This window comes from Alnus glutinosa, chromosome 1 (assembly GCF_958979055.1).
Source record: "Alnus glutinosa chromosome 1, dhAlnGlut1.1, whole genome shotgun sequence".
NCBI classification, from domain to species: Eukaryota; Viridiplantae; Streptophyta; class Magnoliopsida; order Fagales; family Betulaceae; genus Alnus; species Alnus glutinosa.
The window spans coordinates 24,385,783-24,403,877 of record NC_084886.1 but is presented as its reverse complement, the minus strand read 5'-3'; the positions used below and the strand labels follow the sequence as shown (position 1 = coordinate 24,403,877).

The 18,095-nt window shown below is 38.8% G+C and overlaps 1 protein-coding gene across 3 annotated transcripts; it reads left to right on the top strand.

Annotated features, from left to right (window-relative positions):
* The first annotated feature begins 3,680 nt into the window (after positions 1 to 3,680).
* Positions 3,681 to 9,057, top strand: LOC133877695 (zinc finger protein 7-like). 3 transcript variants are annotated; one of them, XM_062316093.1, is made up of 3 exons: positions 3,681 to 4,031; positions 4,345 to 4,490; positions 8,108 to 9,057. In XM_062316093.1, exon 3 carries the CDS (start codon positions 8,208 to 8,210, stop codon positions 8,937 to 8,939), a length of 732 nt encoding a protein of 243 aa, XP_062172077.1. In that variant the 5' UTR covers positions 3,681 to 4,031; positions 4,345 to 4,490; positions 8,108 to 8,207; the 3' UTR covers positions 8,940 to 9,057. The 3 variants fall into 3 exon arrangements, with proteins under 3 accessions (XP_062172077.1, XP_062172069.1, XP_062172062.1); XM_062316085.1 differs by having other exon boundaries at positions 4,345 to 4,605; XM_062316078.1 differs by lacking the exon at positions 4,345 to 4,490 and having other exon boundaries at positions 3,682 to 4,031.
* The last annotated feature ends 9,038 nt before the right edge of the window (positions 9,058 to 18,095 follow it).

The following is an 18,095-nucleotide window of genomic DNA, read 5'->3' as shown; positions in this document are numbered from 1 at the left end:
TAAGTAACAACCTATGTTTGATTCTAGTAGAAATAAGTTTGGCGAGTATTTGGGTATGAGCTTACCAACCACTAAATTGCAGTTGTTTGATTCTGCTGCAAAAGTAGATTCGCGACCGGTGCAAGCATAAGGTAATTTTTTGGGATTGGTTGTTAGCATACAGACCATATACACCAAGCCATAAGCCCCTTCTTGTGCCACGCAAGTTCGAGTGCATGATAAAGATTCATAGCTAGCAACCTAAGGACGTATCATATGGAAAAAACATCGAAGTTGAAATTGTTGGAGGAGGACACCAAAAAAAGGAGGAAAGCATAGAAAAGGACTTCAATGATGACACTACGCCAGCAAAGTGGAAGCGTCGCAATGTAATTGCAGTAAGAGATTTCCCATCAATTATTGGGAAACACAATCCAAGCCTTAGCCCTGAAAGAAGGCATAAGATAGCAGCCCACATGTCTTGTGTGGCAAATAAGTATGCAGAGATGGGACAAAACGAGATACAATTGTTGAAGGCTAGAGCACTTCGAGAGGGGACACGTTGCCAGAAGACAGTTTTTCTCCTAAGTATTGAGAAGGATTATGTTGCAATGATCAAAGAGGAAGATGATTCGTCCGAGGACTCTATTAAGGATGATGCTGTTGGGACTGGTATCCAAAACTCTAATTGCATTAATGTTGTTTTTCTATAAATTGTATAATATTGAACATTGAACATATATATTATTACTTTACACGTACATATATGTTTGAATATTTCATATGATATACATATAAGGTTCCTAAGTTATATTGTATTTGACTAAGGTGTGAGTAATAAGATTATCACACATAAAAGGTCATAGTCATAAGTCCTTGTAATTTATAAAAGATTGTTCGTAATCAAAATAGAATTGAAAAATCCATCTAAGAAAATTTTCTGGAATCAATATTCTGCTACGCAAAATTTAATTAGCGCATTATCCCCCACACACATCCTCCAAAGAGGAAATCTGAAATCCCTAGGGTGTTTTGGTCTTTTAACTCCTTTCAAGGATTGTTATTGTCTAATGCTTTGTTTGTTTCGGCGTAAAATGATTTCGACGAAATCATTTTCAGAAAAAATGATTTTCTCGAAAATATTTTTCGGTGTTTGGTTCGCACGAAAAAATTACGAAATGCAAAAATAAGAGTTTGATAATTGTCGCCAGAATCCGACAACGTCCGGTCGCCGTTGCCGGATTCCGGCGAAAAAGTTTGACCGGATCCGGCCAAAATGGCCGGATTCAGGCCGGAATCTTCCGAATCAATGGCCGGATCCGTCCAGATCCTGCCGGATCCCGGCCGTTTGGACAGATCCGGCTGGATCAATAGCCGGATCCGTCCAGATTCGGCCGGATCCCGGCCGTTTTGGCCAGATCTGGCCGGATCCGTCCAGATCCGGCCGGATCAATACCCGGATCCGTCCAGATCCGACCGGCTTGGCCGGAATCCGGCGATATCCCGGGCGGAATTTGGTTTGCCAGTGCCGGATTCTGGTACCGGCAGAATTCCGGCTGCCTGATTCCTGCACCGGCAGAATTCCAGTGGCCTGATTCCGGCGCCGGCGGGTTTCCGGCGACTGGATGTTGTCGGACTCCGGCGCCGACTTGATCCCGATGACCGACAATTGCTAAATTTTAACGATCGGATATCAAACATGCGTGTAAGGACAAAGAGCTTAATTTCGGAAAACGATTTACGGTTTTAAAAATCGTAAATCGTTTTCCAAAAATTAAAGAAGCTTTTACGGTCAAACCGAAAATGATTTTCGTTGACTGTTATTTTCGCCCCAACCAAACACCGGAAAATGCCGAAATCATTTTTTAGAAATCATTTTACGCCGAAACAAACGGAGCATAAATGTATTTTGGTGTTTGAAGCTGATGTGGCATGGTGTTATTGGGCTTAAAGTACGGGCATTATAGAAGTTATTTCTTTCTTTTTTTTAGGTAGAAGTTAAATTTAGAAAAAGAAAAAGAAAAAGAAAAGGAGAAGAAAATCTATTTTAAGTACGTCCAATCCTTGCTTTGAAAAAAAAAAAAAAAAAACATCCAAACGTTCATTCCACGCAGATCATTGAAGAGGGAGTCAACAGGGGTTGCAGCCTCTGTTGAGGTCGTTTCACAGTACAGGATTAGATTTTACCAGAAGCCGTGTGGGCCCATTTTTAAGGTACCCTCAGGTTCTGGGCCTCGTTGTCCTAGTGCCTTGTGACATCAAGCAGGCCACTATCTTCCTGGATTGAACATGACCAACACTATGCTAAAAAAAGGGAGAACTCAAAAACAAAAATCAATGCCTAATAAAGAATTTGTTAAAAGTCTCCGTTCATTAAGTGTTTCTGTTTCGAGTAAAAAAATAAAAAGTATTAACAAACTATTTCCAGTAGTCTAGTTAAACTTTAGTATTTAAAATAATTAAAAATTACTTTTTTCTTTTATAGTGAACCACTTTTTTAATGCACCCAAACAATTTTACCATTTTAACTATTCTTTATCACTATTATATTTAAATAATATTTTTTCATATTTCTTTACTCTTTTTCTATTTAATATTTTTTAAATGTTTTTTTTTTCTTAACGGTCATATTTTTTAATATTTGTCTTATTCTAATAGTCATATTTTTAAGAAATTTGTATTATATAATAATATTCTTTACTATATTTAAAATTATGAATACTGAGAAAATTTGTTTTTTTTTTTTTTTTTAAATTATGTATGGATGGTTTAAAGAATCCGAGAAAAAAATTAAAAGAAAAAATTGATCAAATTTGAGAAGAATTTGAATTTAAAACACCTACCCCAACATGTTTTTAAAAAATAATAAAAAATAAAATGATACCCAAACATGTCCCTTCAATTCTACAAAGCCCGTTGGAATATGTGAACAAGAAATTTGTACGGCATTAGATGTCTAAAGTGTGGAAATATTGTAGTCTAAGAGAACAAAAAAAAAAAAAAACTCCTTTAGCGTAAAACATTACAAAACGAAATAAAACTGTACGTGAGAAAAAAAAAAAAGAAAAAAAAAAAGAGAAGAGAGAGAAATGACTAAATTTTTATAGTTTTTTAATGATTTGGTGAGTGAATATTCACCTATCAAATTTATATGGTTATAGTAGTGAGGCTGCTTTAAATGATTTTTGTGTGTTTTTATCAAATTACCTAGTTAAAATAGCTAGGTTGCTAGAAATGCTATGAATTACAAAGCATCGACAAAATATTCAAAATTATTTTTTTTCTTATCTTATGCCAAAATATTTTTTCAACCAAAAAAATAAATTGTGAAATTAAATATTTTGTTTAATCATTTTATCCATTATAAACTGACCGACAACTTTATAGAAAAAACACTTGGTGGAGGACTCTATCACAAAATACAAAGGCAAAGGGGAAATGCATGTGTGGCTCCCTCAGCTGTATTGGGTTCACAAGTGGGAGATGGAGGTGAGAAAGGAGCTTTGTGTAACTCAATAATATTGGAAAAGAAATCAAAAAACAAAAAATATTTGGAAAAGAATCTGACCCCTTCTTTTTTGAAGTGGAGGATAGGAGAAAGAGCACTGAGCAAATAGACACTAAACTTTGAGAGCCTTTTTGTGGGGACCTTATTACAGTGAGTACTCTTTGCTTTCTCTGTCTCTTCTCTTTGTATGCTCTCTCTCTCTCTCTCTCTCTCTCTCTCTCTCTCATTGAAGACTGGTGTAGCCCACAAAATTCAACAAGATAGTGATTAACTCTGTTATCTACTTTTTCTCTGACTTCACTGACTTCCCTGCCATCATCATCCCCCATCTCTCCTACCTCTGCTCTCCCATAACCATGTACCTCTCTCTCTCTCTCTGTCTCTCTCTTTCTCTCCCTCCATTTATTCTCTTTTAGTTCCTCCCACCCACTCCTTAAGTGGTGAAAACTAGGCTGTCTTGTTTTCTGGTACTGATCACTCTCCCAAGTAAGCAGTAAGCATAACACTGAAGGCTGAAGCATAGTCTGCAATATTGGAAAACTGAGTGAGGAACTCTTACTACCCATCTAATCAGCTAGAGATTTTGATCCTCATACTAACTATTCTATGCTTTTCTTATGCCTTGTGTTGTTATATATGTTTGCTCAAGGGTTCCCACTTTACAATTACTCTAGTGTGGATTTTTGAGTTTGTCTGAGCCTCTGTTTAATCGTGTGCTTCTCTCATGTGTTCTTATAGGTTATCTTTTTTAGACTTTTGGTACATATCGAATTTGAATGTGTAACTGGGTGATCATATTCAGTCTACTTTTGGTTGATTACTGAGATCTTTTCTAATATCCCTATACTGTGATGCAGGGTTTCGTTTCTTACATCAATTTTTTTACTGTGTTTTTGGTGCTGGTGAGTTGTGGTAATTTCAATTTTAAGTTATGATGAGCTAAGAAGGGAAGATGCTTGGCTTTAATCCCAAGTCGGAGACAAAGAATTTCAAGTGCCTTTCGGTAGGTGCTATGGGAGTTATTGCTTGCATAAAGAAAATTGTAATATCATTAGACTTCTCCCGAGAAAGAGTAGCGCTTTACCAAGCTGACCCAGTAATGATTCTTTCATATTAAGGTATAGTCAATCATGGTAAAAGATAGGAAATTCATTTGTATGAAAACGTGTTTGGAGATCTTCTTTGGGCCTTTGTCATGTCAACTTAACATAATCGAGAATTTTTACATTGTGAGTTATGATCTTTAACCTGGACAAATTCATGGGGACTGAAATCTTAATGGAATGAGTACATACATAAATTTCCTGCTACAACCTAAGTTGTGCATATTTTCTGTATAATCGGGGCGTCTTTCCTTCATGGGCGTGGGTTTTTCATCATTTTAGCTGCGTTTGGCACATGGCAGAGGCTTATCCAAGATACTTCTAGAGCCCTCCACTGTTGTTTTGCAATAGTTTAGTACATTGCTGCTACACATTGAAGTTCAGTAAACTGGAGGTATTCTGCTTTTTTTTCAAATAATTTAGTTAGAACTTAAATGGTGTAATAGTTTTGAATCCTTGTTCAATAGAAGGTTGTTGTGGCATCCATATAATTTATTAGAAAGATGGTTTGAACATGTTAATGCCTCTAAACCAGAGACTTACTTTTGGTCGTCCATGGTCAGAACTTCCCATGGGATAATTTCAAGTATCAACTCTCATCGTGTCAAATCGAGCTGTAAGAGTGAAAAATACCTAGGATATTAATAGTTTAGACGATCTCATATTCTAGGAAGGATGTATAGTCTATGGAAATGTTTAAGTGAAGAACATAATACTGCTATGGTCAAATAGTTCATCTACAATCATTCAAATTCATATATGTTTCATTTCTGATATTAATGACGAGGGGGCCTATTATCTGTCCACATTTTGCACAAATTTTGATTCTTGGATTACTGTATTGTTTTGATATGCTGCTTCTGCTCAATCCTTTTGCCTTTTGGTTGGTTAACGTAGTGTATGCCTTTTGCCTTGTCCATCATGTACTCTGTAGAGTTATTTCGCATGATGACTGGTCAGGATTTATGTTGAGCACATACTTTTAGTTTGTTATTGGTGTGCACAAGAATTCGTTGTACTAATTTCCTTCGCTTTTCGTTTTGGATATTTTTAATTCTCTTATCATTGTTTATCAGAATCCATGTACTGATTTTTTTTTTTTTTTTTTTTTTTTTATATGATTTCAATAGATTCATCTTGATCTGGATTTATATTTATACTTGTGGTTTTTTATTTTTGAACCTTTTTCTTTATTTTTTATTTTTTATTTTCCAGAGATTTCAGTAGTGACCTCTTTAAATTCTGAAATCCAACATTTTTAGACTTGCTCACTCTAATGTTGTTATTGTGGTTTTAATTATTTTCAATATAATAAACAACTAAGGCAAACATCGAACATGAGCAACAACACAACTAAATTATGCAATAAGACTATCAGAGTTACTATTTTCATTCTTATTCACGGTGACATTTCGTAAATACTTCAGCATGAAACTTGTTTTACCATTCCAGTCTTTCAAACTGGCCCATTTTGTTAAGAAAAGATGGTTGTATCTGTCAGCTTTGTTTTCCCCAGTTAGAGCATCTTCGATATGCCATATCTGATCATGAGTGTTATCTTTTACTCTTTAGAGCATAAATGAAGTAATGAACTACCGCAATCCCATAGTAAAAGATCCCATAACTGAAATTGTTTTTCTTTTTCTTTGTGATGATCCTGGAGGATCCCCTTCCTACTCAGAGAATTTACAATGACATATTATTGTTGTAAACTACCTAATTCTGTCTGTCACTTGGATGCAATTCCTTTGTCAAATTGTGTTTACAGGGATTTGTTTTGTCCTGATTAAAGGCAAAGAGACAACTAAAGAAATACTACACATCATCCAAATTGATTTTTCATGCTTACTTTTTAAGCCGAAAAATGGACAATGAAATGAACAGGATGAGATGTAAGCCTTGAACCATGAGGAATATGCCCCTCATACACCTGAGACATTATTTGCTTCAGAAAAAGAAGCTTATGTCCAGGACCCCTGTGTCTTTATTGGAAAATACTTCCTATTAAATCAGAAATTTCTTAATTGACACAGATAGAGTATCCACTATGCAAATACGTTTGCATGAGTTGAGGACATGAGGAAATAAAAATTTGCTGCCCATCTCACGTGCTCTGATGGCATGGTATGTGGCCTCCAAAATTATGTGAAAAACCCTTCCCTCAGTCTAGTTCTTGTAAAAGTGAGTACTAAGTAGCACCATAACTGTTGATCTGATATTTCTCCCAAATTTATGGGTATGACAAAGTTGTTGGTGTCATGATACTGATTTGATGAAAACAAATTCTCAAGTCAACATCTCTGCTGCTTCCCTAGAGCTCCTTGTAAGGTTTGTTGGAAAACCCATTGTCGGGCTTGATTAATCACACTTTGTTGTTCAGAATAAATAATTTCATTCTGGTAATTTTCTTGTTATTCCTGAGTTTATTATGGTTCCCTTTTCTCTTCTAGCCTCAGCAATAGAGATGAATGAACGTCATAGGCTAGAAGTTTAGATTCAAGAATTTTTCTTTCTGTTGTTTGTGTTGAATTTCATGAATGTAGATCCAAAACCCTGAGCGACTTCATCGAATTGCATTTGTAGTAAATAGAAGTGGAAGAGCTTTTTGTTTCCTTTTTAGAATCTCAGGAAAATTATACTTAATGTTCTCAAGTTGCTGGTGTCTCAAGTTTATTTGGGGGAATAGAGTTGAGGTTTATATGTGCAAGGGTGATGCAAGAATATTTTAAGGGTTGGAAGGAAAACATTGGCCCAAACTTCAAGTAAATGCATAGTTGAAGCATTTGCATGTGGCAAAATCGATCTGCTGGGTTTTTCGTTTCAGTCTTCAAATACTATGTGTAGCTTGTTCTCCATGGTCAAACCAAGTAATTCACTGTGGCTGATTGGAGTAATGTTAAATACCCAAGAGTTCCAGCACACCCATATTCTCCCCTGGGGGACGGATTATATTTCTGGATTATAACTAGAAGTCCCTTTTTTCTTCTGGAGTCCCCCTCGCATCAATAACTCAACCCCTACCACCTGTAGGTTGTTTTAGACAAGTTTCCTTTGAAGAAGATACCTGAATGCCATGTATAGCTACTGCCTGCTTATTTGAACAGGAAGCAAGGGTTCTTGCAGATCAGTGTTCGTTGATGATTGATCTCTTGGGGCGACATGGTGTGTTTTTTGTTCTTGTGTTAGTGTTTGAATGGGAGTTTTACACTTCAACACAGATATAGGTTTTCAGTACACTGTAAACTCCAAAATATAGAATAGCTAGGGGGGAGGAAAAAGAAAAAGAAAAGAAAAGAAAAACCCAAAATCTAGAGTTCGAAACATGGCAGAAAATGTGCATGTCTAATTCATTTGTATTATAACCATGTTTTTGTGTGTTTGTATTTTAGCACATGGATAGAGAACACATAATGTATTTGTGTGTATGGAAGAATCAGATGGGTGCATTCAGTAGCTAATTTGATTAGTATTGGTCACTGTTAAAAACTGCAAATAAGTTGTTTCATAATACATGCAGGTGAGGAGCTAAGTGACTGCTGTCAGAAATCGGCTCTATCAGTCTCTGACTGCTCTTTGTTGAAAGAAACAAGCTCTCAACCTCACTGCACTACCCAGATATGTTAACACCAAACTCAAACTTGGAATCTGGAAATGAGTCAGGAGTCGGTCGCCAAGTAGCTTCAAATGTACATGTGCAAGAAGCATCCCCCGATCCTTCCAAAAACAGCACCACCAATTCATCCTGTCTGACAAATGTCATAGAGATTCATCCAGATCCAGAGCCTGTTTCCCTCGACTTGACACTCCACTTCAGCACCATTGATGCTGACATGAAGGACATGGGTGAGAGAAGTAAGGTAGCAGCCCATAATTCAGCAGGAACAGTTCCAAGGGTTTTCTCTTGCAATTATTGCCGTCGCAAGTTCTTCAGTTCACAGGCGCTTGGTGGCCATCAGAATGCTCATAAGAGGGAAAGAACAATGGCAAAGCGTGCCATGCGGATGGGAATGTTCTCCAATAGCTATACTAGCTTGGCTTCTCTGCCCCTTCACGGTTCTGCATTTCGGTCCCTTGGTGTTGAAGCTCATGCTGCAATGCACCAAAGAATACCACCATCAGAAAGGCCACCTAGAGGTGGAGCAAGGTTTGAACAAGGCTATTTTGGACCGCCAATGTTCATGGAAGACGATGATGTGGGACTGTTTTGGCCTGGGAGTTTCCGGCAGGTGAGTGAGCCAGAACGATCATTGGCTTTGGAATTACCTTCAACTGCAAACATGAATTTTCCCATGACAGCACCGTCTCTGAGGACAAATACATCTTCACCTGATCTTACTTTGAAACTTTAAGACTTTTTTCGTTTAAATTTCATAATCTTTCAGAAAGAGTTCGCTTTGTACATGAGATATGCACTGGCAACGGCTATGCGCTTTTTAATTAAAACACTTTCGCTTTTGGTTCTTTAAAGATGTTTTTGCTGCTGTCGTATAAGGTCTGGAGGATGAAATAATTCATAGATATTGCCAAGTAAAGTTTATATTTTTTTGAATTATCGGGATAAGTTGTTAACTCTACTGTTTCATCCATAAACTTACAATTTCATAATTTTACTTTCTTTTCTTGTGGGTGATGTCCTTAAGTTTACTGTTGTTAGATTCAAATGGTAGTGTCCCTTGTTTAGTCTCTCAATATGCTGGAACAGATGTTTTTTGGATGAATATATCTTTTCATTCCACACAACTGAAAACAATTGTCTCTCCGGCAAGCAAACCTCACTGAGTCACTGGAACAAAGTTACACGGAGTAACTAACACAAACAACAATCAAAAGCACTTTCCAATCTTCTGGGAAAGCCAAAAAATCCACTCAACTACAACTAACAATCTGCACAACAACAGAAACTATACAGAGAAAAAAAAACCCAGCCAACTCTGCCCAAAAACCAGCACATACACTTGACCCAAACTGTCAACCAGCAGCTCCAACACAAAACCTGCATAGCCAAAGCATCTAGAAACCAACCCAGCACTCCAAACCTCCATTACAGCAAGATGGAAGAAGGAATGCCCCAATTAAGACAGATCTACTCGTTGATATCAGAAGCTTTAAACCGATCCTTGCAATTCCCTACTTAAGATTAACTGATCTACTCGAGGGCAGCCACAAATGTTTATCAATTAAACCAAAAATGCTGGAACAGATTATTTTGCATGTAATGCTGCATAAATCAGTTAATCTTATATATGTTAGGTTGTCTCTCGAGGACATGTAATTGGGATGTTATTTTAAAAAAAACTGAACATATGATCCACTGCATAAATCAGTTTACTGTTGTTAGATTGAAATGGTAGCCCTTCCACCATGCATTTTCTATTGTTCTTGTCATTTTTAGCTCTTATTCTTTTCATGTTGTATTGTGGACGATGGAGAACAGGCCTGATATCAGTTGCTGTACTTTAATGTTGTATTGATGGAAAGCGATTTCTGAAATCCAATCCATGGGCTACGGCTCTTTGGACCATTTGGATTTTGCTGTTCTCAATGTTTGAAGTTAATTCGCAGCGAATGATACTAAAAAGCTCTATATTGGACGCTCACACTGAGCTTCAAAGGGTTTCTATTTTCATGCTCTCTCTCACAGCTCTTTAGATTATATAAAAACAAAAGAAATATTTAATAATTTTTCGTAGGAGCCAAACATTAAAAAAAAAAAAAAAAAAAAAAAAAAAAAAAAAATCTAATAATGAGAGGAAATGACAATTTAGGGTACCGGTCAACTACCAAAAATTAAAAGAGCAATGCATGTCAATAATTCAAAGTAAGACTGCTTCCTAGATACTTCTGAATATCATGATAATTCCAGATATGATATTGAGAGGTTGCAGTATTCAAAGTTGTTGAATATACACGTACCACTATAATAGGCTCATGAAATTATTGATGGACTCTTTCTGTTTTTTATTTTTTATTTTTTTATTTTTATTTTTTAATGCATCATTGTTTTCTTCTTTTGTATCTTTAAAAAACTTAAATAAATAAAGACTTAGTAGTGTATCAAATATATTATATTATAATTTTATTGAAAGACTTATAATGTCTGTTGGGAAATATTCCCAATAGTTAGTGAATGGGCCCGACAGTCCAAGTCGGCCCATTCACTATTCACGATCCCAAGGAAAGCTAGCTTTAGGGCCCCTTAACCGGGCTCATCAATTCACCAAGAAGGCCAGGCCGCATGATCAACCATGTGACAAATTCAAGCTCACCCGAAAACAATCCACAAAGAGCCCATGGAGAGATCGAGCCCTCGACATACCCAGAGGTATACCGGGATGTCGAGGCCCACGTTCCAGATAGATAGGCACCCCATGATTTGGAACGTGGAGGCACACGTTCTTAACGTGCAAAGGAACACAACCCGGACGTGTGGAGAACCCACGTTTGGATATTGGAAGACCCATTAGCCGGACGTGTGGAAACCCCATGTCCCAGACACTAGGAAACCCACGATCAGAAGATCAACTTCCCCCATTTCCGGGAAAAACCTATTCTCACCCTCACTATAAATACCCACAGAGATCTAGGTATACTCTAGCTGAAATTATTGTGATTAAACCCTTGATTCACATTCTCCTAAGAACTAACTTAAGCATTGGAGTGGGACCAGTTGACACCCCAGCAAGTACCCTTACCGACTTTACTATTTTGCACGAAAAAGCAAGAAAAACTTTCTAGAAGCTTGTGCTACCGAACCGGAAATTGTTTTAATAGCTTGGCGCGGTCTGTTGGAACGAGTTTGTATTTGTTTCTCATAATAAAAAATCCGTAATGGTGCGCACAAGAGCCATGGATCCTGGAAGAAACAACCCTCCACCCGAGGCAGGGGGACCATCAAACAACAATCATGTAGCTGCCCCGGAAGCCTGGATCGCTCAACTGTCCAAGGACATGGAAGTTCTTACCGAGCAAAACCTGCGATTGTTGGGGCGATTCCCCGAGGGACGAATCCCAGAAGAATCGGATGAGAATGATGGAGACAAAAGTGATGCACATGTTGATAGAGACATGAATGTAGGGAGCCGAGGGGGTCCTCTGGACAACCAGCTCGAGAATCACTCTCAAAACGATGGAGGTGAAAGGAATCTTCATCGGAACAAGTATAAAAGGTTAAGTGAGGTCATGGCCTCCCTTGATGAGAAGTACAACTACCTGCAACAGGAAGTCCACCAAAAGGAGAAGGGCAAAACGTCCTTGGTAGATAACTTGCTACATGGCACGGCCTCGCCTTTCACCGACTAGATCTCCCGCTCGAGAAGTTCAAGATCTTGAGCATCGCAGCATTCACTAGGATCGAGGATCCAACTGAGCACCAAGATAATTATTGGGCTCATATGGACCTTCATGGAACTCCGTCCGAGGTTGCTTGCTGAGCCTTCCCTCTCACTTTGTCTAGGAGTGCCTGAGATTGGTTCCGAAAACCCCTTACAATGTCTATCGTCAGTTTTGAAGACTTGGGGAGAAAGTTCCTGACCCAATTTCTGGTAGGACATATAGGGAAGAAGCCTTTGGGTCATTTGATGTGATTGCGCCATCGAGATGATGAATCCTTAAGAGACTACATCATGCAATTCAACCAAGCCAAACTCTCTGTAGAGAGTCCTATGGATGAAATGGTGTATGCTTCTCTGTACCAGGGGTTATGACTCGAGGGGACCCTGATGGCCGACCTTGCTCGTCGAGAGCCAGAAACTTGCTGGAGTTTATGGATAAAGTGGAGGAATACATAAACTAGGAAGAAACTCTCCGAGCCATGATGGGCTCCTAACAGACTCAAGTCTTGGTTCCTATGAATCTTGAGAAGAAGAAGAAGAAGAGCCCACAAGCAGAGCAAATGACCGAGGCAAAACTGTACAAGCAGTTCAAGGACAACAACTTCACGCCCCTTAACGCGTCAATCCATGAGGTTCTGATGGAAGTTAGAAGGGATCCTAACTATGTCCACCATAATAAGATCATGAGGGAGCTGCTGGAGAAGAACAAGGACAAGTATTGCGCATTTCATGACGCAATGGAGCATATTACTGAGGGTTGCATATCCTTGTGACTCATGATCAAACGGTTTATCGGGAACGAGAAGCATGTCTGTTTCCTTATGGATAACCGAGCCCAACCCAGACAGAACCAAGACCGACAGCCTCAGGATAATCCTCCCTGGGACCATACACATTGGGCTCCATCCCCCAGAAGGCGTCAAGAAGATAGGCCTCGAGAACATGACTAGAGAAGGGAGGAGTCATGAAGGGAAGAGCCCTGGAGAGAAAGAAGTAGGAGCAGGAGTGTGAGGAAACCTAAACCCCGAGATCATTGTGTCATAGCTGAAATTCAGACAATATCTGGAGGGTTTGCCGGAGGTGGAGAGACTAGTGTGGACAGGAAGGCCTACACTAGGTAGAGAAAGAATTAGAAGGTCCTGGCAATTAACCGACCTCACAAGTCCCAGAAGAAAGAATCTTCAGTGGTGGGATTCTTAGACGAAGATTATGTGGGAGTGTCCCTCTCCCATACTGATGCACTGGTCATCACCTTGCAGGTGGCCAACCATATGATCCACAAGATAATTGTGGATAACAAAAGTTCAACCGACATCCTATATTGGTTGGCATTCACACACATGGATATAAACGGGGATAGAATTGTCCTGGCCAGGTATCCTCTAAAGGGCTTCGAAGGAAAGCAAGTTTTCTCGGTCGGCTCTATCGAACTCCCATTCACAGTAGGAGAGCACCCGAGATAAAAGACTATAATGGTCAAGTTCCTGCTGATAAACCGTCCCTTGGCCTACAACGCCATCCTCGGAAGGACAACTCTCAACGAGCTTAAGGCCATCACCTCCATGTCTCATCTGAAGATGAAATTCCCGATCGAGCATGAAGTCGAAGAAGTTAAGGGGGATCAGTGGGTAGCACGACATTGTTACAACATCATGCTGAAGGATGTTCCAAGGAGGACAGCTTCTGGGGTCAAAATAAATGAAGTAGAAAAGTAGCAATCACAGTTGGGGGAGCTGGTCGGATCCCAATTGTCTCCACCGATCAAAGAATCCTTGGTGGCCTTCCTCCGTGAGAATGTAAATGTGTTCTCTTGGAGTCACAAAGACATGCCAGGCATTGATCTGTCGGTACTGATCCACAAGCTGAATGTTGATTCGAGTCACGGTTGGTCAAGCAGAAAAGGAGAAGCTTTGCTCCTGAGAGAAATTAGGCGATACACAAAGAAGTAGAAAAGCTCCTACAAGCAGGGTTCATCCGAGAAGTCGATTATCCTGACTGGCTAGCAAATGTAGTATTGGTGAAGAAGGCAAATGGCAAATGGAGGATGTACGTTGATCAGAGTTATATCTATGCAATGGAAAACATAATGATTTAATTATTGTCTCAACGGAAAAGCAAATCTATTAATAAACCTGTTGATTATACAAAAGAGCCATCAATAGTCTATCTGTTTAATACTTAAAAAAATTTACATCATATACCAAAAGAATGGCTACAAAAAAGAATAAGTGACATGCAGGTCACGAGCAATATACAAAATATACAAAATAAAGGACCCCATAGTCCAACATATTACAACTGTCGCGGTAGGCTTCAATTGTAACACCTTAGATACAACGCATCTAGATCATCATCCACCTCTAATGTACTTACAGCTAAAGGAGTAGCATCTATACGGTTATGGTGGTAGCCACATCCGTATAGGTGAAAGAATTAGTTCACCATCTCAGTATAAAATATACCGAGACCTCAGTAGTATAAAAATCACAAAGTTTTCACAAAGAACCGACTTTTTCCTTTTATCATACATTTACTATACCACTACGTTTTGAGGTTATGAAAATCCATCCCTTGAAAGCAACATCGTAGTTGGTAAAGTAAACATCGATATATCAGAAAACATGAAAGTGTACTACGTAGCTGCAAACATATATAGAAGTTCCAGTCATCCAACCTTGGAAGCTTTTAAATATAGACCCATCTACAATATAATACTTTTGCTCGGTGGCTCAGACATACATGCACATAGTTACTCTATTACAGATTCACGCATACACATAAGCCTTAAGTGGAAAACAGTGGCATCTTGCTTAACTATATAAAGACCTTAGCATTACTAATAGTGGTCAATGCCGTATTTAGGTACATTAAAGCTTAGTGCCTTTGATGCAACAGTTTGACCATGCATGCACTTGAGTTAAACTCTAGGATACAAGCACGTCTCTGCTGATGAACAAATGACAGTTTGCCTATCTATATAAAGATATTAACATCTCCCAATTCTTAACAATGTAAACATCCATGCACGTTAAAGCTCAATGCTTTCAAATCATGTAACCAGTCGATAGTAGTATGCATATGTTCTTATTCATTAAAACTCATATGCATACCAATACGTCTAGCATAAAACCACTACATATCATGAAAATAACTTAAACACTTCAGTTAAATAATGTTATGCATGCTCATGTTTGTACTTTATTTCACTTTGGGACTTGTCTTGATATCTTCAAGGATATCCTTTCGTGTACACTTATTCAACAGTATGGGGCTTGCCCCGAGATAGTGAGAGCTTGCAACTTACTCCTCCCGAGGACTTGTCCTCACAATGTCATTAAGATTCTCTTAACAACATCGAGGGCTTGCCCTTATGGACTTGTCCGTTTGTATAATGCTGGAGGCTTGGCTCGATTCTTATCGTGTCTTATGCAATTATCTCACATCCATGCTTATGTTTTATGCTTTCAATATACCTTTAGATTTCATGATCATGTTTTGTTAGTTTTATTGGCTACATTTTGTTGAAAAAATCACTGTCATGTAAGTATGCTGCTGAAACAGGGACGCCGTAATTATTCAGAGTCTTCAGAATATTCAGAGATTAATTCTCTAATATGGAAAAGGCCTTATTATGACAAGTTTCAGTGTCATAAACTTTAAGAAGGCAATTTCAGAGTTCTAGGAAGATTCTGTAAAGTTTCCAACTCAGCAAAAGTCGGATCCCTTGTTCCCGTCCGGATGGTCCAATGAAGTGTCCGGACGCCCTCTTGTGTCGAGAAGATTCTGACAGCTCAGTGTGCATCCTGTCCAGACGTCAGGGTAACACCGTCCTGACACTTTTCAGTGTTCGAGAAGAATTCAGATTTCCTTTGCAGACACGGATCGGGAAAGACAGCTTGCAACCGTCCAGACGCTAGGGCAACATCGTCCGGACGCTGCCTTAATAAGGAAACACGTGAAGCGCATTTTGGAAAGACGGTTGCATAGTTCACCGTCCGGACGCTCTATGCCTCCGTCTGGACGCCGCCGAGAGAAAACAGAAACAGTGTCAATTTAGGTCTTTTAAAGCCTATAAATAGAGACCTTTAGGCATGTATTATTTAAAGAATTCGGTATTGAATTCTCTTGAGCTTAGAGAGAGTGTTTAGGTAGAAATAGTGAAAATCTGCTAGCTCTCTAAGAGTTACCTGGTGTGTGATTTGATCAACTTTGAAGTCCAGCTTAGGGAGGAGCCCTAAGTTAAAGGAATTCATTGAAGACCCCTTCTGGTAGAAGACTTGGTTGGGAAGCGTTCGTGTATAGGTACACGTCAGAGTGCAAGATACGATCACTGCATCGAAGTATTTGAGTGTTACTGCTTTGTTACTAGCTTTGTCTTGTGAATAGTGAAATTCTTGGGTTTGGCTGCCCCGGAGTAGTTTTTCACTTAATTGAGTTTTCACTTCTTTAACAAATATCTGTCTTCTTTAAATTTCATATTTACGATATTTTGTTACACATTGATCACACACACACGGTAAATTATGAGTCTTTTTATTTTTCATACTTAATACTCAAAACACTATTTATTTGCTTTTCAAGGACTATGCCTTTAACACATGCTTTCTTCATAAAACAATAGACAGTTCAACATGTCATTTTCTCAAGCAATTTGCGTAACTTAAATTTCCAATTGTAGCAGGCATCAAATACATAAATTTAAATCCCAACCGCAGCAGGCAATCAAACACTTCAAATCAATTCAAATCACACTTTTCATTCATGCAACAATTCTCATAAACATCATTGCTATTTCTCAACATAATTGAAACTACTTAAATCATCCAAAACGTATAATTAACATAATGTCGGTTCGGTAATAAAAACACTTATCAATTCACTTTTATGGAAATACTTAAAAGTAGTAATTCTATCTTATGTATAGTTCAGTCAACTTTGGCACTGAGTTCATGATATGGAATGGAATGAAATGAGCACTTTTGGTGAGTCTATCGACTACTACCCAAATGGAATGTTGGCCACTGGGTGTCTTTGGCAAACCTATCACAAAGTCCATGGCAATTTGATCCCACTTCCATTCAAGTATGCTTAGGGGTTGGAGAGGCCCCACATGGGTCTTTGATGTCTAGCTTTTACTTGTTGACACACATGGCAATGGGCCACATATTCGGCAATATCTCGCTTCATGCCGTGACACCAAAATTTCTTCTTTAAATCTTGGTACATCTTGGTGTTCCCCAGATGTATGGTATACCTGGTCTTGTGAGCTTCATCTAGAATATCCCTTCTCAGCTCTGCATCATTTGGTATGACAGTTCTGGCGTCTCCAGTTCTCAACAGATCATCATTCGTGAAATGGAAGCCAGGGGCATCGTCGCGGTTAGCTTTCTCGATGAGTTCTTGTAACTCGAGATCATTTTTCTGAGCGACTTTAATCCTATCAACAGTTAAGGGTTGAATTACGAGTGTCGCAAAAGCGGGTTGTTCTTCAGTCGGAGTAATATCCAACTGAATCATTCCTATTTGTTGAGCAAGTTGATCTGGAGTAGTCAAAGCATTAAGGGTGACGCTTTGTGACTTCCTACTTAAGGCATTAGCAACCACATTTGCTTTTCTTGAATGGTACATGATATAGCAATTGTAGTCTTTTATAAGCTCTAGCCATCTCTGTTGCCTCATGTTTAATTCCTTCTGCGCAAAGATGTACTTCAGGCTTTGATGATCGGTATAGATTTCAACCTTCTCTTGAATAGATAGTGTCTCCAGATCTTCAAAGCATAAAATATTGCTGCAAGTTCTAGATCGTGAGTAGGATAATTTCTTTCATGATTTTTCAGTTGTCTAGACGCATAGGCGATTACTTTGCCTTGCTGCATGAGTACACAACCTAGTCCTTTGTGGGAGGCATTGCTATAAATAACTCACTCCCTGGGAAGAGTAAGGACAGGTGCAGACACTAACCTCTGCTTGAGTTCTTGGAAACTTGCTTCGCACTCGTCATCCCAAGCAAAGCGAGCGTTCTTCTTTGTCAGAGCGGCCAAGGGACCTGACAGCTTAGAGAACCCTTCTACGAATCTCTGATAATATCCAGCTAGTCCTAAGAAGCTTCTGATCTCATGGACATTTGTTGGACGCTCCCAATTTGTTACTGCTTCAATCGTGCTTAAATCAACA